This window comes from Oncorhynchus mykiss, chromosome 2, assembly GCF_057628025.1.
Source record: "Oncorhynchus mykiss isolate SJ-2025 chromosome 2, ASM5762802v1, whole genome shotgun sequence".
Classification (NCBI taxonomy): Eukaryota; Metazoa; Chordata; class Actinopteri; order Salmoniformes; family Salmonidae; genus Oncorhynchus; species Oncorhynchus mykiss.
In genome coordinates this window covers 27623775-27646014 of record NC_143023.1, presented here as the reverse complement: position 1 = coordinate 27646014, position 22240 = coordinate 27623775, and the positions used below count along the sequence as shown (strand labels likewise).

At 44.1% G+C, this 22240-nt stretch overlaps 1 protein-coding gene across 1 annotated transcript in view; it reads left to right on the top strand.

Annotated features, from left to right (window-relative positions):
* Positions 1 to 22240, top strand: part of LOC110534614 (dynein axonemal heavy chain 5-like) — a 55708-nt gene that overhangs the window by 22576 nt on the left and 10892 nt on the right. The window contains exons 29-54 of the mRNA XM_090214993.1: positions 128 to 352; positions 591 to 763; positions 932 to 1110; positions 1410 to 1597; positions 1867 to 2061; positions 2526 to 2660; positions 3109 to 3216; positions 4544 to 4697; positions 4814 to 4960; positions 5728 to 5969; positions 7301 to 7477; positions 7866 to 8070; positions 10377 to 10519; positions 12996 to 13130; positions 13387 to 13509; positions 13670 to 13883; positions 14239 to 14462; positions 15723 to 15921; positions 16346 to 16518; positions 16969 to 17099; positions 17463 to 17616; positions 17750 to 18017; positions 18156 to 18387; positions 18710 to 18824; positions 20705 to 20881; positions 21968 to 22171. Coding sequence (XP_090071119.1) covers positions 128 to 352; positions 591 to 763; positions 932 to 1110; positions 1410 to 1597; positions 1867 to 2061; positions 2526 to 2660; positions 3109 to 3216; positions 4544 to 4697; positions 4814 to 4960; positions 5728 to 5969; positions 7301 to 7477; positions 7866 to 8070; positions 10377 to 10519; positions 12996 to 13130; positions 13387 to 13509; positions 13670 to 13883; positions 14239 to 14462; positions 15723 to 15921; positions 16346 to 16518; positions 16969 to 17099; positions 17463 to 17616; positions 17750 to 18017; positions 18156 to 18387; positions 18710 to 18824; positions 20705 to 20881; positions 21968 to 22171 — 4620 coding nt within the window. The remainder of the gene's footprint in view (positions 1 to 127; positions 353 to 590; positions 764 to 931; positions 1111 to 1409; positions 1598 to 1866; positions 2062 to 2525; positions 2661 to 3108; positions 3217 to 4543; positions 4698 to 4813; positions 4961 to 5727; positions 5970 to 7300; positions 7478 to 7865; positions 8071 to 10376; positions 10520 to 12995; positions 13131 to 13386; positions 13510 to 13669; positions 13884 to 14238; positions 14463 to 15722; positions 15922 to 16345; positions 16519 to 16968; positions 17100 to 17462; positions 17617 to 17749; positions 18018 to 18155; positions 18388 to 18709; positions 18825 to 20704; positions 20882 to 21967; positions 22172 to 22240) is intronic.

Below are 22240 nucleotides of genomic sequence, written 5' to 3'. Positions count from 1 at the left end.
ATACATTCCTGATGTTATACATTGTCCTGATTACAGCCCTGATTGACAGGAAGCCAGGAAAGATGACTTTACATTCTCTCATTGATGTCCTATCATGATGTCCTCTCTTCCTGACTCCATCAACCAGGTTGGTTTGCTGGGAGTCCAGATGATCTGGACCAGAAACTCAGAGGAGGCCCTGACCAACGCCCGCTACGACCGTAAGATCATGCCCAAGACCAACCAGTTCTTCCTGGAGCTTCTCAACACTCTGATAGACATGACCACTAAAGACCTGGCCTCAATGGAGAGGGCCAAGTATGAGACACTCATAACCATCCATGTTCACCAGAGGGACATCTTTGATGACCTGGTGAGTGGCCTGGAATCACAAACTGAATCAGGGGCTAAAATAGTACTTCAACCCCAAAGGTACCTTTTGGCAAACTGTTCCACCAAATATTTTCTGATTAGGGCATGGTAGAGTCGGAGAATATCAATTTGAGTTTCCCCTGGTATTCAAATCACATTTGACAATTGGGGTTTTATGAATTTCAGAGACTTTAGCAATGCTTTGTTTCCAGAATGGTTTCCCCCTGCTCTCCCCTCAGTGTCGCCTGCATATCAAAAGCCCTACAGACTTTGAGTGGCTGAAGCAGTGTCGTTTCTACTTCAATGAGGACTCTGACAAGATGATCATCAACATGACTGACGTAGGCTTCATCTATCAGAATGAGTTCCTGGGCTGCACTGACAGACTGGTCATCACCCCTCTGACTGACAGGTAGGGACAAACTAGTCATCACCCCTCTCACTGACAGAGACTAACTAATCTTCACCCCTCTGACTGACAGGTAGTGACTAACTGCCCACAAGTATATGGTGTGTCACATTGAATATCTTTGGGTGATTATCCTGGATGTACCTTTTCCTTGGTGTGTGTTTGTTCCAGGTGCTACATCACACTGGCCCAGGCTCTGGGGATGAGTATGGGAGGAGCCCCGGCCGGCCCTGCAGGGACGGGGAAGACTGAGACCACTAAAGACATGGGCCGCTGCCTGGGGAAGTACGTGGTGGTCTTCAACTGCTCCGACCAGATGGACTTCAGAGGACTGGGGAGGATATTTAAAGGTAGGAGCTTCATCTCTTATTGCCTGGTCCCAAATACATTTGTGCTCTCTTGTCAACTCCTGTGCCATTTGCATGGCAATGACCATAGGAGTTGGATATCCAGTACAAACAAAACGTATATGATTTGTGGCGATTATAGGCTATATAAGATGTCACTCATATTACTGTGAAGAGAATGATGATCTCAACCTGAACCTAATGAACAGTGTAATGTTGTGTGTCTGATTTGCAGGTCAGGCTCTTGGGGTTGTTTTGAATGAGGATTTCAATGTGATGTGTAATGTTGTGTTGATTGACAGGTCTAGCCCAGTCGGGCTCCTGGGGCTGTTTTGATGAGTTCAACCGTATTGACCTATCAGTGCTCTCCGTGGCGGCCCAGCAGATCGCCATCGTGCTTACCTGCAAGAAGGAGTGCCGCAAGAACTTCATCTTCACCGACGGAGACAACGTGGAAATGAATCCCGAATTCGGCATCTTCCTGACTATGGTTATTATTATTAGCCGTCTATAAACTGCTCACTGTAGAAACCCCTTCACAAACATGTTGTCAAGTAGAGCTTCATTTAAAGTACTTCTGAAAGGAATAGTGAATTCTTGTCTCAAAGAAGATTAACTGAAACTAGTCCAAATCAGACAAGGTTTATTATTACTTAGAGGATGTTAGTTATAGACTTTGTTTAGCTTTTTATTCTTAACAGCCTCACCTGGTTAAATTTAGATTTGATTATTAAATGTTTTTGCCCCCCCCCCCATCAGAACCCGGGCTACGCAGGTCGTCAGGAGCTTCCAGAGAACCTGAAGATCAACTTTCGCTCGGTGGCCATGATGGTCCCAGACCGTCAGATCATCATCCGGGTCAAGCTGGCCAGCTGTGGCTTCATAGACAACATAGAGCTAGCCAGGAAGTTCTTCACTCTCTACAAACTGTGTGAGGAGCAACTCTCCAAGCAGGTCAGCTGTGAAATGAAATGTAACTACTGTAGGTATTTCAATGAGAGCTGAACATGCAACGCTGTGCATTTTAGTAGTTCCATATGAGTAAACAATCAAGTTAAGTGAAAGGTTATTTAAAGGTGTATCATCAAAGTATCAAATCCCTTTAGAGGGAATTGACATACCACATGTCAGGTGGATGGATTATCTTGCCACAGACAAATGGTCACTAACAGGGATGTAAACACATTTGTGCACAAATGTGAGAGAAATGCATCTTTTCTTTGGGCTATGAACAATTTCTGGGATCTTTTATTTCAGCTCAGGAAACATAGAACAGATCACAACTTTACACGTTACGTTCATATTTTTTGTTCAGTATAAAAACAACTTAACTGTCCATGTATGTGTTGATTATGACCTTTGTGGAGTTCATAGTTTGATTTCCATACAGTCCATGTTGGGTTCACTCTGTTTTTAAGGTGCATTATGACTTTGGACTGCGAAACATTTTGTCAGTTCTGCGAATACTGGGGGCGGTGAAACGGGCAAACCCCAATGACACAGAATCTACCATCGTCATGAGGGTTCTCAGAGATATGAACCTGTCCAAGCTGGTGAGTACAGTCACTCAGATATACAGGACATTCTCCTCAAAATCGACTGCTGTTCTCCTCAAAATCAACTGCCATTTTAGAAAAGGCATTTTTTTTTAAGCAGCATTAAGTGTTACAGATTGTTATTTTTTTCATATACTATTCTGTAATACATGAATAATGATTTCATCTTCAGTGAGGTGTAACATAACAGAAGTGGCATCGTGGTTAACGTCACTGACATAATACTATATGTGTATGACATAATACTGACTTCACTGACATAATACTATATGTGTGTGACATAATACTGACTTCACTGACATAATACTATATGTGTGTGACATAATACTGACTTCACTGACATAATACTATACGTGTGTGACATAATACTGACTTCACTGACATAATACTATATGTGTGTGACATAATACTGACTTCACTGACATAATACTATATGTGTTGACAGATAGATGAAGACGAGCCGTTGTTCCTCAGCCTGATAGAGGACCTCTTCCCTGGGATCCAGCTGGATAAAGCAGGCTTCTCCGAGCTGGAGACAGCTATCGACAAACAGGTGAGAGAACATTTTATATAACATAATCCCTTTACATTAAGTTTGAAAATTCTCCCTGTTACTCTGAAGTCTATCAACTATAAAAAATAATTGACCCAATAAATTACTGGGAGTTTATATATGGAGTGTGCGACTCTTTATTCTGATAGTTTAAGGTTTATTCGCCGTTAGTCAGCACCTCCACACAAAATAATTTTGCACACCCAGCTCATGTTTTTGACTCTGAAGCCTATCTACATGTAGTTTCTCATAACCCTCCTCCTTACACTGGTTCTCTCCTGTCCACCCATCTCTTCTCCGTTTCCCTACAGTACATTTGACATTTGAGTAATTTAGCAGACGCTCTCATCCAGAGCGACTTACATGAGCAATGCCTTGTTCAAGGGCACATCAACATGTTTTTTTACCTCGTCACCTCAGGGATTCGAACCAGCAAACTTTTGGTTACTGGCCCAACGCTCTTACGTGCAAGGGTACATGCCGCCCCCACAGTATAATACCGAGTTTAAGAGATTAATCTGTCTTGGTATTAGCCTTAATACCATAGTAGGATAAAATATTTTTTCGATTTAAATGTGAGGTAAGGATTTATTTGTATTAACATGAAGAGTTCACCTCACTGTCTTCCATTGTTCTCTATACTGTAGGTGGAGGAGTCCGGTCTCATAACATGAAGAGTTCACCTCACTGTCTTCCATTGTTCTCTATACTGTAGGTGGAGGAGTCCGGTCTCATAACATGAAGAGTTCACCTCACTGTCTTCCATTGTTCTCTATACTGTAGGTGGAGGAGTCCGGTCTCATAACATGAAGAGTTCACCTCACTCTCTTCCATTGTTCTCTATACTGTAGGTGGAGGAGTCCGGTCTCATAACATGAAGAGTTCACCTCACTCTCTTCCATTGTTCTCCATACTGTAGGTGGAGGAGTCTGGTCTCATAACATGAAGAGTTCACCTCACTCTCTTCCATTGTTCTCCATCCTGTAGGTGGAGGAGTCCGGTCTCATAACATGAAGAGTTCACCTCACTCTCTTTGATTGTTCTCCATCCTTTAGGTGGAGGAGTCTGGTCTCATAACATGAAGAGTTCCCCTCACTGTCTTCGATTGTTCTCCATACTGTAGGTGGAGGAGTCCGGTCTCATAACATGAAGAGTTCACCTCACTCTCTTCGATTGTTCTCCATCCTGTAGGTGGAGGAGTCTGGTCTCATAACATGAAGAGTTCCCCTCACTGTCTTCCATTGTTCCCTATACTGTAGGTGGAGGAGTCCGGTCTCATAACATGAAGAGTTCACCTCACTCTCTTCCATTGTTCTCTATACTGTAGGTGGCAGAGGCAGGTTTGATCAGCCACCCTCCATGGAAGCTGAAGGTGATTCAGCTGTTTGAGACCCAGAGGGTCCGCCATGGCATGATGGCCCTGGGGCCCAGCGGAGCAGGAAAAACCACCTGCATTCACACCCTGATGAGAGCCATGACAGGTGAGAAACATCCCCATCAAACCCTGGACTTATTTGACCTTATTTACTTCCCCATGGCAGTCATACTTAACTAAAAGTTGTGTTAAGTGAATGTGTGTGTGTGTTTGCACCCACAGACTGCGGCCAGCCACACAGAGAGATGCGTATGAACCCCAAAGCGATCACCGCCCCTCAGATGTTTGGCCGTCTAGATGTAGCTACCAATGACTGGACTGACGGCATCTTCTCTACCCTGTGGAGGAAGACCCTGAGAGCCAAGAAAGGTGGCATATTTTTATATATTGTGTGTTTTTGTTCTGCCTTGTTATTGTGAGTAATACATTGTTATTGATTATTATTGCATTGTTGGGTTTTGAGTTTGCGAGAAAGGCATTTCACTGTGCTTGTGCATGTGACATTAAAACTTGAAAGAAATACCCTGGACTTATACGGTCCTTGCTTTACACATTTATTTTTTTATTTAACTAGGCAAGTCGGTTAAGAACAAATTCTTATTTACAATGACGGCCTACCAAAAGGCAAAGGGCCTCCTGCGGGACAGGGGCTGGGATGTAAAAAAAATATATATATATATAAATATATATGAGAAAACACACATCACGACAAGAGAGACACCACTACATAAAGAGACCTAAGACAACAACATAGCATGGTTGCAACACAACATGATACCAACACAACATCCCTGCAGCACAACATGGTAGCAACACAAAACATGGTACAAACATTATTCGGCGTAGACAAAAGCACAAAGGGCAAGAAGGTAGAGGCAACATGCAAGTTTACTCAAGCATTAGACATGTTAGAGCATGAACCCACATACAGTGCATACCGTATAGTCTCTATGAAATTCATGTAGAACAAACGGGCAGACCATTTCCATGTTTTTCAATATTCTCATATCTTTCTATTAATTTCCTTATTTCCCTATAGTTTTACTTAAAGTGATGTTCTAATATGCTCTGACCTCCATAGTTGATTTTGATTAGTTTATTAAGCAGACTGGTTCTAATGTCTTTCTCCTCTGCAGGGGAGCACATCTGGATAGTACTAGATGGACCAGTAGATGCTATCTGGATAGAGAACCTCAACTCTGTACTGGATGACAACAGGACTCTGACCCTGGCCAATGGAGACAGGATCCCCATGGCCCCCAACTGCAAGATCGTGTTTGAGCCCCACAACATCGACAACGCCTCGCCTGCCACCGTGTCTCGTAACGGAATGGTGTTCATGAGCTCTTCTGTGCTCAACTGGAGCCCCATTCTGGAGGTGGGCACAGGAACCTTTGCTCACTCTTTATCAGTGGATAAAAATGTGTGTGTGCGTACATCCATTAGCGAGGCTACATACAGACACCTGTTAGTCAGGCTGATTGAGGTAGTATGTACATGTAGATATGGTTAAAGTGACTATGCATATATGATGAACAGAGAGTAGCAGTAGCGTAAAAGAGGGGATGGCGGGTTGTGGGTGGTGGGACACAATGCAGATATCCCGGTTAGCCAATGTGCGGGAGCACTGTCTGGTCGGCCCAATTGAGGTAGTATGTACATGAATGTATAGTTAAAGTGACTATACCTATATGATGAACAGAGAGGAGCAGCAGCGTAAAAGAGGGGTTGGGGGGGGAACACAATGCAAATAGTCTGGGTAGCCATTTGATTACCTGTTCAGGAGTCTTATGGCTTGGGGGTAAAAACTGTTGAGAAGCCTTTTTGTCCTAGACTTGGCACTCCGGTACCGCTTGCCATGCGGTAGTAGAGAATTTTTTTTTTTAGGGCCTTCCTCTGACACCGCCTGGTGTAGAGGTCCTGGATGGCAGGCAGCTTAGCTCCAGTGATGTACTGGGCCATACGCACTACCCTCTGTAGTGCCTTGCGGTCGGAGGCCGAGCAATTGCCATACCAGGCAGTGATGCTGGTATGTTGCAGCTGTAGAACCTTTTGAGGATCTCAGGACCCATGCCAAATCTTTTTAGTTTCCTGAGGGGGAATAGGCATTGTCGTGCCCTCTTCACGACCATCTTGGTGTGTTTGGACCATTCTAGTTTGTTGGTGATGTGGACACCAAGGAACTTGAAACTCTCAACCTGCTCCACTACAGCCCCGTCGATGAGAATGGGGGCGTGCTCGGTCCTCCTTTTCCTGTAGTCCACAATCATCTCCTTAGTCTTGGTTATGTTGAGGGATATCTTTGTCTGTGTGTGTATATTTGTGTATGTGTGTATCTTTGTCTGTGTATGTATCTTTGTCTATGTGTATATGTGTGCATGTGTGTATCTTTGTCTGTGTGTGTATCTTTGTCTGTGTGTGTATCTTTGTCTATGTGTGTATCTTTGTCTGTGAATATTTGTCTGTGTGTGTATATTTGTGTATATCTTTGTCTGTGTGTGTGTATGTGTGTATATTTGTGTATATCTTTGTGTGTGTATATTTGTGTATGTGTGTATCTTTGTCTGTGTATGTGTGTATATTTGTGTATATCTTTGTCTGTGTGTGTGTGTGTGTATATTTGTGTATATCTTTGTTTGTGTGTGTGTATATTTGTGTATGTGTGTATCTTTGTCTACATGTATACATGTGTGTTTTGTCCCCATGCAGGGCTGGCTGAAGAAGCGTTCCCGTCAGGAGGGAGAGGTGCTGAGAGAGCTGTTCTCCTCTTCCTTCCCAGAGCTCTACCGGTTCACTGTTCGCTGTCTGGAGTGCAAGATCGACATGCTGGAGGCCTTCGTCATCATGCAGAGCATCAACATGCTGCAGGGCCTCATCCCCGCCAAGGTAGACACCCGGAAACCTCCATATTCCAACCATATTAAAAACCCTGCAGAAGGGGGATAATATCCGTACATCACTGAGCTCTATGAATACTGTTGGAGTGAATTGCCCCACATTCCTCATAGAGACAAATTGGAATGTTCTAATGCCTAACTGATTTCATTAATCCTGTCATTGTGTTTCCTTAAGCACTCTTTTCAATTACTGTTGGACTGTAACTCTCTGGACTCATGCATCTCTCTCTGCATCTATGTGAGGGTGGATTTCCATTTCCCTTTACTATAGGTGACTGATTAATTTGAGTACCAAGTAGGAAATATAGTAGATCTAATGATGTAGAAGGGTTTTGGTACAGTATGTTGTGTTGATAGTGACTGTTGTTGTCTTCCAGGAGCAGTGTGGGGAGGTGTCCAGGCAGCATGTGGAGCGTCTCTATGTGTTTGCTCTCATGTGGAGCATCGGAGCTTTACTGGAGCTGGAAGACAGGAGGAAGATGGAGAGCTGGCTCCGTGGCAACGACAACATCCATCTGGACCTCCCAGACATACCATCAGACAGCGAGGACACCATGTTCGACTACCACGTCACTACAGGCGGTGAGGGGTTCATGTTCAGTAGACAGACTCCAAAAACTCAACACACACTCAGTCCTCTTTTTACTGTTATGGAAGACACAGTGAACAAAAAAATGAACACAACATGTAAAGTGTTTCATGAGCTGAAATAAAAGATCCCAAAAATGTTCCATATGCACAAAAAGCTTAAGTTTACATGTCTGTTAGGGAGCATTTCTCCTTTGGCAAGATAATCCATCCACCTGACAGGTGTGGCATATCAAGAATATGATTTAACAGCACGATCCTTACACAGGTGCACCTTGTGCTGTGGACAATAAAAGGCCACTCTAAAATGTACAGTTTTATCACACAACACAATGCCACCGATGTCTCAAGTTTTGAGGGAGCGTGGAATTGGCATGATGACTGCAGGAATTTCAGAGCTGTTGCTTGAGAATTTAATGTTCATACCATACTGTACCATAATGTCATTTTCGAGAATTTGGCAGTACGTCCAACCGGCCTCGCAACCGCATACCACGTGTAACCACGTCAGCCCAGGACCTCCTCATCCGGCTTCTTCACCTGCGGGATCGTCTGAGACCAGCCACTGTGACAGCTGATGAAGAATTTCTGCACAAACTGTCAGTAATTGTCTCAGGGAAGCTCATCTGTGTGCTCGCCGTCCTCACCAGGGTCTTGACATGACTGAAGTTCGGCGTCGTAACCGACTTCAAATGCTCTCCTTCGGTGGCCACTGGTATGCTGGAGAAGTGTGCTCTTCACTGATGAATCCCGGTTTCAACTGTACCGGGCAGATGGCGTCGTGTGGGCGAGCGGTTTGCTGATGTCAACGTTGTGAACAGAGTGCCCCATTGTGGCGGTGGGCTTATAGTATGGACAGGCATAAGCTACGGACAATGAACACAATTGCATTTTATCAATGACAATTTGAATCCACAGAGATACTGTGACGATATCCTGAGGCCCATTGTCGTGCCATTCATCCGCCGCCATCACCTCATGTTTCCGCATGATAATGCACGGCCCCATGTCGCAAGGATCTGTACACAATTCCTTGAAAGGGAAAAATGTCCCAGTTCTTCCATGGCCTGCATACTCACAATGTCAACCATTGAGCACGTTTGGGATGCTCTGGATCAATGTGTACAGCAGCGTGTTCCAGATCCTGCCAATATCCAGCAACTTTGCACAGCAATTGAAAATGAGTGGGACAACATTCCACAGGCCACAATCGACAGCCTGATCGACTCTATGCGAATGAGATATGTCGCCCAGCATCTGCTCACACCAGATACGGACTGGTTTTCTGATCCACACCCCTCCTTTTTCTTTTAAGATATCTGTCACCAACATATGTATATCTGTATTCCCAGTCATGTGAAATCCATAGATTAGTTCATTAATCTATTTCAAATTACTGATTTCCTTATATGAACTGCAACTCAGGAAAATCTTTGAAATTGTTGCATCTTGTGTTTGTTTTTGTTCAGTGTAGATCATAAGATCATATTGGTCTTTCACAGTGCTCTTGCTCAATTATAAATATCACCTCATTAAGAGATGAGAGATCTCTCATTAAACCATCACTATGCGTTAAATTCACCTGCACAGCTGATGTTGGTGTTACCTTAGTCCTGCTTGCTACCAGTCTTTCATGATATGTTCACCCTCCGGTGGGTATTATCATCAGAAAAATGTTGTCCTTTTTGAACAGAATAAGGGTAATTTATCTATTTGACAGTCATTCTTTACAACTGAACTAAAGTATTTCCATCTGAAGACATCATGGATGGTGAAAATTCCATCTGAAGACATCATGGATGGTGAAAATTCCATCTGAAGACATCATGGATGGTGAAAATTCCATCTGAAGACATCATGGATGGTGAAAATTCCATCTGAAGACATTATGGATGGTGAAAATTCCATCTGAAGACATCATGGATGGTGAAAATTCCATCTGAAGACATCATGGATGGTGAAAATTCCATCTGAAGACATCATGGATGGTGAAAATTCCATCTGAAGACATCATGGATGGTGAAAATTCCATCTGAAGACATCATGGATGGTGAAAATTCCATCTGAAGACATTATGGATGGTGAAAATTCCATCTGAAGACATCATGGATGGTGAAAATTCCATCTGAAGACATCATGGATGGTGAAAATTCCATCTGAAGACATCATGGATGGTGAAAATTCCATCTGAAGACATCATGGATGGTGAAAATTCCATCTGAAGACATGGATGGTGTTCATGATGCTCGTATTATTTGTTTTTCAATGACTTATTCTTGTATGTCCTCCTGTGTGTGCAGGTCAGTGGGTCCACTGGAACACACGGGTAGAGGAGTACATCTACCCGTCAGACCTCACCCCAGAGTACGGATCCATCCTGGTCCCCAACGTAGACAATGTCCGCACTGACTTCCTCATCCAGACCATCGCCAAACAGGGCAAGGTGGGTGTCCATATTCACAAAGGAGTAGTAGTGCTGATCTAGGATCAAGTCCCCTTTGTACACTATATGTAAAAAAGTATGTGGACACACCTTCAAATTTCAGCCACACCCATTGTTGACAGGTCTATAAAATTGAGCACACATCCATGAAATCTCCATAGACAAACATTGGTAGTAAAATGGCCTTACGGCAGAGCTCAGTGACACTTCAACGTGGCACCGCCATAGCATGCCACCTTTCCAACAAGTCAGTTCATCAAATTTCTGCCCTGGTCAACTGTAAGTGCTGTTATTGTGAAGTGGGAACGTCATGGAGCAACAACGGCTCAGCCACAAAGTGGTAGGCCCCACAAGCTCACAGAACTGGACCTCCGCGTGTTGAAGCGTGTAGCTCGTAAAGATCGTCTGTCCTCTGTTGCAACACTCACTACCGAGTTCCAAACTGCCTCTGGAAGCAATGTCAGCACAATAACTGTTCGTCGGGAACTTCATGAAATGGTATTCCAAGGCCGAGCAGCCAAACACAAGACAAGCATCGGCTGGAGTGGTGTAAAGCTCGCCGCCAGTGGACGGACACTAATCCGGGTTTGGCCGACTGTAAAGTTTGGTGGAGGAGGAATTATGGTCTGAGGCTGTTTTTCATGGTTCGTGCTCAGCCCCTTAGTTCCAGTGAAGAGAAAACGCTACAGCATACAATGACATTCTAGACAATTCTGTGCTTCCAACTTTGTGGCAAAAGTTTGGGGAAGGCTCTTTCCTGTTTCAGCATGACAATGCCCTCGTGCACAAAGCAACCATACAGAAATGGTTTGTTGAGATCGGTGTTGAACTTGACTGGGCTACATGGAGTCCTGACCTCAACCCCATCGATCACCTTCGGGATGAATTGGAATGCCAGGCCAAATCGCCCAAAATCACTAATGCTCTTGTAGCTGAAGTCACTGCAGTAATGTTCCAACATCTAGTGGAAAGCCTTCCCAGAAGAGTGTAGGCTGTTATAGCAGCAAAGGGGGACCAACTCCATATTAATGCCAATGGTTTTGGAATGAAATGTTCAATGAGCAGGTGTCCACATACTTTTGGTAATGTAGTGTATATACAGTGCATTCAGAAAGTATTCAGACCCCTTACCTTTTTCCACATTTTGTTACGTTACAGCCTTATTCTAAAATGTATTACATTTAATGTTTTCCTCATCAATCTACACACAATACCCCATAATGACAAAGCCAAAATATGTTTTTAGATTTTTTTTACCAACGTATTAAAACAATAAAACAGAAATACCTTATTTACATAAGTATTCAGACCTTTTGCTATGAGACTCAAAATTGAGCTCAAGTGCATCTTTTCCATTCATCATCCTTGAGATTTTTCTACAAGTTGATTGGAGTCCACCTGTGGTAAATTAAATTGATTGGACATGATTTGGAAAGGCAAACATCTGTTTATATAAGGTCCCGCAAAAACCAAGCCATGAGGTCGAAGGAATTGTCCGTAGAGCTCAGAGACAGGATTGTGTCAAGGCACAGGTCTGGGGAAGGGTACCAAAAAATGCATTGAAGGTCCCCAAGAACACAGAGTCCTCCATCATTCTTAAATGGAAAAGAGCTTCCAAGAGCTGGCCACCCGGCCAAACTGAGGAATCAGGGGAGAAGGCCCTTGGTCAGGGAGGTGACCAAGAACCCGATGGTCACTGACAGAGCTCCAGAGTTCCTCTGTGGAGATGGGAGAATCTTCCAGAAGGACAACCATCTCTGCAGCACTCCACCAGTCAGGCAGGCCTTTATGGTAGAGTGGCCAGACGGAAGCCACTCTTCAGTAAAAGGCACATGACAGCCCGCTTGGAGTTTGCCAAAAGGCATCTAAAGGACTCTCAGAACATGAGAAAAAGATTTCTGGTCTGATAAAACCAAGATTGACCTCTGGCACCATCTCTACGGTGATGCATGGTGCTTGCAGCATCATGCTGTTGGGATGTTTTTCACCGGCAGGGACTGGGAGACCAGTCAGGATCGAGCTTGAGAGGATCCACGGAGAAGAATGGGAAACTACCCAAATACAGATGTGCCAAGCTTGTAGCGTCATACCCAAAAAGACTGTAATCGCTGCCAAAGGTGCTTCAACAAAGTACTGAGTAAAGAGTCTGAATACTTATGTACATTTTATATTTCAGTTTTCATTTTTAATAAATTTGCACACAAAAAAAAACTGTTTTGCTTTGTTTTTATGGGGTATTTGGTCCATTTTAGAATAAGACTGTAACGTAACAAAATGTGTAACAAGTGAAGGGGTCTGAATACTTTCCGAATTTACTGTATATTCTTATTATAATCTAAAATGATCCTATATCAGCAATCCTTGTCTGAGTGGACACGTATTGTTAATTTGGCTTGTATGTGGAGGATAAATTACCCCCTAGCCATGTGATCTTGGTCAGATCCTCAAGAGTAATCCCTTCCTCGTTTTGTCGCAGGCTGTGTTGTTGATCGGAGAGCAAGGCACAGCCAAGACCGTCATCATCAAGGGATACATGTCAAAGTACGACCCCGAAACTCACATGGCCAAGAGTCTCAACTTCTCCTCCGCCACAACTCCACTCATGTTCCAGGTATTACACCTCCAAAACAACACCACACACTTCCTGCTCTTTCCTCTAACTTTTCAACTTTTAGATGGGTAGGACTTTCTAAGATCAGTTGTGAATGAATGAAAATGTTTTCCAGTCACTTGTCAGAAAGTTTATCTACTACTTCAGGTCTATGCAACATTTATTTACAGTAACATTACTTCAAATGTGTGTTTTGTTCCTTTAATTCACTGTCTGTAAAGACGAAACACTCAACCCAATCTTTCTTTCTTTCCAGCGGACTGTGGAAAGCTTTGTGGACAAGCGGGTGGGCACCACCTACGGCGCTCCTGCAGGGAAGAAGATGTCTGTCTTTGTGGACGACATCAACATGCCAGTCATCAACGAATGGGGAGATCAGGTCGGACTCATACTCAGCACTCGTTAAATCACCATAGCGAAAGCCCCAAAATTATAATTTTCCCATTTGTTAGCCTGGAAAACCTTACCATATGAAATTGCAATCCGAGAGTGTACAGCTTATTCTGCCTTTTTACCTAATTTGACTCACCCCGTTTTAGGTCACCAATGAGATAGTCCGCCAGCTGATGGAACAGAACGGGTTCTTCAATCTGGAGAAGCCGGGGGAGTTCACCAATATAGTGGACATCCAGTTCCTGGCAGCGATGATCCACCCAGGGGGAGGCCGCAACGACATCCCACAGAGACTGAAGAGGCAGTTCTCCATCTTCAACTGCACTCTGCCCTCCAACACATCCATCGACAAGATATTTGGTGGGTTTGGCTCCTTTAAAAACTCTGGAATTGCATCTGTGTGGAGACTCTGTGGTTTATCTTCTTGATCAGTGTGAGTTTCCCTCTCCCCCTCTAGCATATTTAAAAAAGAAAATGTATGAATACCCTGTAATTTGAGTTACCAATACTACTTCTCATCCATTGACACTGGGCTTGTTTTCATTTTGACTCTATTAGATATCTATATATACATATATAATTACACCATTATATATATATATATATATATATCTCAATAAAAACACTATTTTCTTTAACTTATTTACCTCAATGCTTCGCCCACCTTCATGTCGTCAACCCCTTTTCCCCTCACCTCATTTATTTCCCTGACCAGGAGTCATTGGGACAGGGCACTACTGTGCCTGGCGAGGCTTCACAGAAGAGGTGCGTGGAACTGTGGCCAAGCTGGTGCCGCTGACCCGTCGGCTGTGGCAAATGACCAAGGTCAAGATGCTGCCCACTCCGGCCAAGTTCCACTACATCTTCAACCTCAGAGACTTGTCCAGAGTCTGGCAGGGCATGCTCAACCCAACCGCTGAGTTGGTCAACTCTCTCACTGTGAGTCCATTAAAACTTCTAAAGAGAATTTGCGGTGACACTTTATTTGGATAGTCCATCTGTAGATGCGCTACAGACTATCAACTAACCCTAAACTTAACCCTTACCCTAACCCTTATTCTAAACTTAACCCTTACCCTAACCCTTATTCTAAACTTAACCCTTACCCTAACCCTTATTCTAAACTTAACCCTTACCCTAACCCTTATTCTAAACTTAACCCTTACCCTAACCCTTACTGTAACCCTTATTCTAAACTTAACCCTTACCCTAACCCTTATTCTAAACTTAACCCTTACCCTAACCCTTATTCTAAACTTAACCTTTACTGTAACCCTTATTCTAAACTTAACCCTTACCCTAACCCTTATTCTAAACTTAACCCTTACCCTAACCCTTATTCTAAACTTAACCCTTACCCTAACCCTTATTCTAAACTTAACCCTTACCCTAACCCTTATTCTAAACTTAACCCTTACCCTAACCCTTATTCTAAACTTAACCCTTACCCTAACCCTTATTCTAAACTTAACCCTTACCCTAACCCTTATTCTAAACTTAACCCTTACCCTAACCCTTATTCTAAACTTAACCCTTACCCTAACCCTTATTCTAAACTTAACCCTTACCCTAACCCTTATTCTAAACTTAACCCTTACCCTAGCCCTTATTCTAAACTTAACCCTTACCCTAACCCTTATTCTAAACCTAATCCTTACCCTAACCCTTATTCTAAACCTAACCCTTATTCTAACCCTAAACTTAACCCTTACCCTAACCCTTATTCTAAACCTTACCCTAACCCTAAACTTAACCCTTACCCTAACCCTTATTCTAAACCTAACCCTTACCCTAACCCTTATTCTAAACTTAACCCTTACCCTAACCCTTATTCTAAACCTAACCCTTACCCTAACCCTTATTCTAAACCTAACCCTTACTGTAACCTTAGCAAGCAGCTGCTTATCAACAGATGGTTTGTTGATAGAATGACATGCTCTACAGATGGACTATCCGGACTATTCAAATAAAGTGTGACTGAATTTCCTCTTGAAATACATGAACATAAAAAAATCAATCAGTCAATCCAATACAACTAGAGGAATACATATCAAAAGGTTTCTCACTGGATCCAAAGGTCTGAATGAACTTCTGTCCTACAGTAAGATTCTAGACATTTAATCAGCAGTCGTTCTGTGAATGTAGAGTTAACATTTCCATGAGATAACGTTTGTTTTATTTGGACCCTGTATGCTGTAGATGTTGCTTCAGCTGTGGAAGCATGAGTGTAAGCGTGTGATCGCGGACCGGTTCACCATGCCAGAAGATGTAGCCTGGTTCGACAGGGCCCTGGCCAAGCTAGTAGAGGTGGAGCTAGGAGAGGAAGAGAGGGCTGTGGTCGACTTCGGAGTAGACGGCTACTTTGTTGACTTCCTAAGAGATGCTCCTGAAGCTACAGGTATAGCCAGAGCACCAGATACTGTATAGCCCCTTCACATACATACACTGTATCTATCCCATGATCCTGCATTTACAGTTTCTGAACCCATATTGTCTATATTAAATATGTGCTGTATTTTTCTACCTTGTACTAAGGATTCAAACAGTACATTCTAAGATGGTGTGTTTAGCTGTATTATTATGTTGTAGACACTGCAGTTTAAAGCTGAATTGCAGGTTATGTGAATAAATACAGTAATTATATTATAATGATATTACATGAGTATATACAATAATACATAGAAAATAAATGTTTTATTTAAATTCAAAGTGCTTCAATATTGCCAAACCAAGAAAAACTAGCTGCGTGCTACATTAGCAGAGAGTTGGATCATTTGAATGAATAATCTGGCATAGACAATGACTCTCATTTTTTCCACCAGGTGAGGAGCCAGAGGATACAGACTTTGAGATGCCCAAGGTGTACGAGCCCATCGAGTCGCTTGAGAGCCTGATGGACAGGCTCAACATGTTCCTTGGCCAGTACAACGAGAGCATCAGAGGAGCTGGCATGGACATGGTGTTCTTCAGAGATGCTATGATACACCTTGTCAAGGTAGAGGGAAACTGTCATTATGTTCACCTATAGGTGTTTATGAGCAATTATTACCACCTTTGTCATGCCTTATAGTGCATTGTGTATAGATCATAAGGTATTATAAACATGCTTATATCACATTACAAAGAGGGTCTTCATAAAAAGTATTACTAAACATTCACATTGGAAGCGTTTCAAAGGCTATCTTAAAGTCAGTCACCACTGAGTGTACACATCAAATATCTTGATATAAGAACAGAAAAGGAAGGTATCGCTCCCTCTATCTTTTTTAAAATTTAACTAGGCAAGTCAGTTAAGAACAAATTCTTATTTTCAATGACGGTCTAGGAACAGTGGGTTAACTGATTTGTACCTTGTCAGCTCGGGGATTTGAACTTGCAACCTTCCCGGGTACTAGTCCAACGCTCTAACCACTAGGCTACCCTGGCGCCCCATGTCTTTCTGTAGATCTCCAGGATCATCCGCACCCCCAGAGGGAATGCCCTTCTGGTAGGAGTGGGGGGATCAGGCAAGCAGAGCCTGACTAAACTGGCTTCCTTCATCGCCGGATACAAGACCTTTCAGATCACACTAACACGGTACAGACACACCCTCCAATGTCTTTACTACATACTTCCTACTTCATACTAAGTAGTTTGCTAGGAAGGTTATTGGAACAGACACACGGTCTCATACAGTCCCTTTGTAACTGTAACAGGCGTTTATAATGTATTGAACGTGGTCATGCAGTTCTGTTGTCCTCCCGTAGATGGTAGCTTTGCTTGCATTACTGCAAGTGCACAGTAACTCTCTGCCAATTTGTCTTTCCTCGATTCCTCACGTCCCCTATCCTCGCCTCCTTCTCGAAACGCATTGGAGGAGTGGAGGAAATACTCATTGTGAAAAATATCTATTTTCACACCTTCGCTATGACCTGTAACATCCCTGTGTTCTGTCCTCAGTTCGTACAACACTGCTAACCTGATGGAGGATCTGAAGGGTCTGTACAGGACAGCAGGCCAGCAGGGAAAAGGCATCAGCTTCATCTTCACTGATAACGAGATCAAGGACGAGTCTTTCCTGGAGTACATGAATAATGTGTTATCATCTGGGGAGGTCAGCACATTGATCACATGAACACACGTAAAACAGAGAATTTTCAAGTTGTGTCAATCTGTGTTTGAGAAACAAATATTGCACTCCATTATAACTTGGATAACTGTTGTTATATATTGTGCTGATTTCTCAGGTGTCAAACTTGTTTGCTCGAGACGAAATTGACGAGATCATCAGTGACCTCATACCAGTCATGAAAAGAGAGTTTCCTCGGCGACCACCGACCAATGACATTCTCCATGACTACTTTATGAGCAGGGTCAGACAGAACCTACACGTGGTTCTCTGCTTCTCTCCTGTTGGGGAAAAGTTCCGGAACAGAGCCCTGAAGTTCCCTGCCCTCATCTCCGGCTGCACCATGGACTGGTTCAGCCGCTGGCCCAAAGATGCTCTGATCGCAGGTGTGTATGTGTGTGTCCGCTGGTGTCCATTTGTGGGTAAGCATGTGTTTTCGTCTCTGTATCCGCACATACAGTATAAATGTATACTGCACACTTTGGAGATTGAAGCAAATCACTATTAATCTGTTTACTCTCCAGTGTCAGAGCACTTCCTGTCCACCTATGACATCGACTGTTCGACTGTGGTGAAGGGGGAGGTGGTGCAGTGTATGGGCTCCTTCCAGGACGGCGTGGCAGAGAAGTGTGTGGATTACTTCCAGAGGTACCGCCGCGCCACGCACGTCACTCCCAAGTCCTACCTCTCCTTCATCCAGGGATACAAGACCATCTACAAGGAGAAGCACTCTGAGGTGCAGACGCTGGCACACAGGTAATTACAGTACTCTCTTAATGCTCTTCGTTCCTATGTGGAACATGCGGCTTCACAGTACACCATGGTCGAAAGAAATTGTAGATGTTTTTCACAGCATCGTAATGCTGTGGGTCTATCACATGATTTAATATAATACTAGTATTATATAGTATTCTATATGCCAATATATGGTGTACACTGTGCTATATCACTCTCTTACTATTCTGCCTTTTAGTCATTATTTTACTCATTAATATGTGTTCAAGAAAGATTAGACCGAACTTACCTGGTATACTTGTATAATACAATGATTGCTGATCCCATTCTGTTTCCCCATCAGAATGAACACAGGTCTTCAGAAGCTGAAGGAGGCCTCTGTGTCTATAGCATTACTCAGCAATGAGCTGGAGGTCAAGGAGAAGGAGCTGCAGATCGCCAACGAGAAGGCAGACATGGTGTGTGTGTGTGTATGTTTGGTGTATGCTACTCCTCTATCTCTTGTTTCCCAGCAACAGACTTACCAAATACCAATACCAGAACTTTGAAGTGTACATACACTGAACAAAAATGTATACGCAACATTCAAAGGTTTTACTAAGCTACAGTTCATATAAGGAAAGGAGTCCATTTGGAGGACATTGGTCGCCAGGCCCACCCACTGGGAGCCAGACCCACCCACTGGGAGTCAGACCCACCCACTGGGAGCCAGACCCACCCACTGGGAGCCAGACCCACCCACTGGGAGCCAGACCCAGTCAAATCAGTTTTTTCCAACAAAAGGGCTTTATTACAGACAACACCCCCATCCCACCCCCTTAGACATCCCACAGGTGAAGAAGCTGGATGTGGAGGTCCTGGGCTGGTGTGGTTAAGATTGTGAAGCCGGTTGGACGTACTGACTAATTTTCTAAAAGGCAGCTTATGTAGCGAAATTAACATTCAATTCTCTGGCATCAGCTCTGGTGGACATTCCTGCAGTCAGCATGCCAATTGGACACTCCCTCAAAACATCGGTGGCATTGTGTTGTATGACGAAACTGCACATTTTAGAGAGAGAGAGAGAGAGAGAGAACTTACATTCACACAGGATACCGGATAAGACAGGAGAAATACTCCAGCTACAGACTAACCCTAGCCCCACGACACATAAACTACTGCAGCATAAATACTGGAGGCTGAGACAGGAGGGGTCAGGAGACACTGTGGCCCCATCCGATGATACCCCCGGACAGGGCCAAACAGGCAGGATATAACCCCACCCACTTTGCCAAAGCACAGCCCCCACACCACTAGAGGGATATCTTCAACCACCAACTTACCATCCTGAGACAAGCCGATTATAGCCCACAAAGATCTCCGCCACGGCAGAACCCAATTAAGGGGCGCCAACCCAGACAGGAAGACCACGTCAGTGACTCAACTCACTCAAGTGACGCACCCCTCCTAGGGACGGCATGGAAGAGCACCAGTAAGCCAGTGACTCAGCCCCTGTACTAGAGTTAGAGGCAGAGAATCCCAGTGGAGAGAGGGGAACCAGCCAGGCAGAGACAGCAAGGGTGGTTTGTTGCTCCAGTGCCTTTCCGTTCACCTTCACACTCCTGGGCCAGACTGCACTCAATCATAGGACCTACTGAAGAGAGGAGTCTTCAATAAAGACTTAAAGGTTGAGACCGAGTCTGCGTCTCTCACATGGGTAGGCAGACCATTCCATAAAAATGGAGCTCTATAGGAGAAAGCCCTGCCTCCAGCTGTTTGCTTAGAAATTCTAGGGACAATTAGAAGGCCTGCGTCTTGTGGCCATAGCGTACGTGTAGGTATGTACGGCAGGACCAAATCGGAAAAATAGGTAGAAGCAAGCCCATGTAATGCTTTGTAGGTTAGCAGTAAAACCTTGAAATCAGCCCTTGCCAGGAAGCCAGTGTAGGGAGGCTAGCAATGGGGTAATATGATAACATTTTTGGTTCTAGTCAGGATTCTAGCAGCCGTATTTAGCACTAACTGAAGTTTATTTAGTGCTTTGTCTGGGTAGACGGAAAGTAGAGCTTTTTATTGTCCCCCGCACAAGGTGCACCTGTTTGATCATTCTGTTTAATCAGCTTCTTGATATGCCACACATGTCAGGTGGATGGATTAACTTGGCAAAGGAGAAATGCTCACTAACATAGATTTAAACATTTGTGCTCAAAATTTGAGAGAAATGATCAAATATATTTGTATTTTATTTCAGGTCATAAAACATGGGACCAACACTCTTCATATTGCATATTAACTTTTGCTTTATGCGAAAGATGCACCTCACTTCCTGTCTCTCTTGTGATGGTTTGTTGTGTCTCAGGTGTTGAAGGTGGTGACAGTGAAGGCCCAGGCAGCAGAGAAGGTCAAGGTGGAGGTCCAGAAGGTCAAGGATAAAGCTCAGGCCATAGTGAACAGCATCTCTGCTGACAAGGCCTTTGCTGAGGAGAAGCTGGAGGCTGCCAAGCCAGCCCTGGAGGAGGCTGAGGGTGCACTACAGGTCTGTTGGGAGGGGGGATGGGAGGGGCCTGGGGGGTGTGAGTGGGTGACAAGGGGGTTCTTCTGAGAAGCATCAGACCCAGGCATGGCTTCAAGTTCAGATTTCCAATTGTGTTTAGTGTGTCCCTCTCTGGCCATGGATGCATTTGGTTAAGCTGGAGTTTACACTTTTGAGACAATTCCATTGGTTCCATTGTACCCCAAAATAACGGAATCAGTTTTGACAAATGTATTTGACCCAAGTCTTGTCCTTCAACATCAGGGGTGGGAAACATACGAGCCCATTCATAGTCGCCCAGGGGAGGTTGGAATAAAAACATGTTTTATGATTATCTTGGGTTAAAAAACACTCCAGGCTACTCTTGAATGTCAAACTATATAGAAAGTATGTAAAAAATATAATGGACCTATATGTTTTAAAATAACTGCCCTTTTTCTATGCCGCAAATTGCCCTCTGCTGAATTGTGAAATCCTGACGTGGCCCTCGAGCTGAAATGATTGCCCACCTCGGCTCAATGTGGTAGTTCTCTCAGGTGAATATATTTAATGAGGGCCTCCCGGGTGACATGTGCTACCAGAGACTCTGGGTTTGCGCCCAGGCTCTGTCGTAACTGGCCGCGACCGGGAGGTCCATGGGGCGACGCACAATTGGCCTAGCGTCGTCCGGTTTAGGGAGGATTTGGCCGGTAGGGAAATCCTTGTCTCATCGCGCACCAGCGACTCCTGTGGCGGGCCGGGCGCAGTGCGCGCTAACCAAGGTTGCCAGGTGCACGGTGTTTCCTCCGACACATTGGTGCGGCTGGCTTCTGGGTTGGATGTCGCTGTGTTAAGAAGTGAGGCTTGGTTGGGTTGTGTATCGGAGGACGCATGACTTTCAACCTTCGTCTCTCCCGAGCCTTGTGAAATCCTGACGTGAGAGTTGTAGCGATGAGACAAGATAGTAGCTACTACAACAATTGGATACCACGAAATTGGGGAGAAAATGTTTTTTTTTTTAAATTTGTTTTTAAATACAACAAAAAAAGATTTAATGAACGCTCCCTCAGTTACTCATGTTGTTGTATTCCTTCCTCATGTATTCATCAGACCATCAAGCCGTCGGACATTGCCACTGTGCGGACCCTGGGTCGGCCTCCCCACCTCATCATGAGGATCATGGACTGTGTTCTGCTGCTGTTCCAGAGGAGGGTGAACACGGTGAAGATCGACCCGGAGAAGAACTGCACCATGCCCTCCTGGCAGGAGTCCCTCAAACTCATGACTGCTGGGAACTTCCTGGGCAGTCTGCAGGTAGGAAACAGATGGCCAGCATCTAAGTAATATTACTTAGATAAGCAAATAAAGTAGTACAGTGTGCAG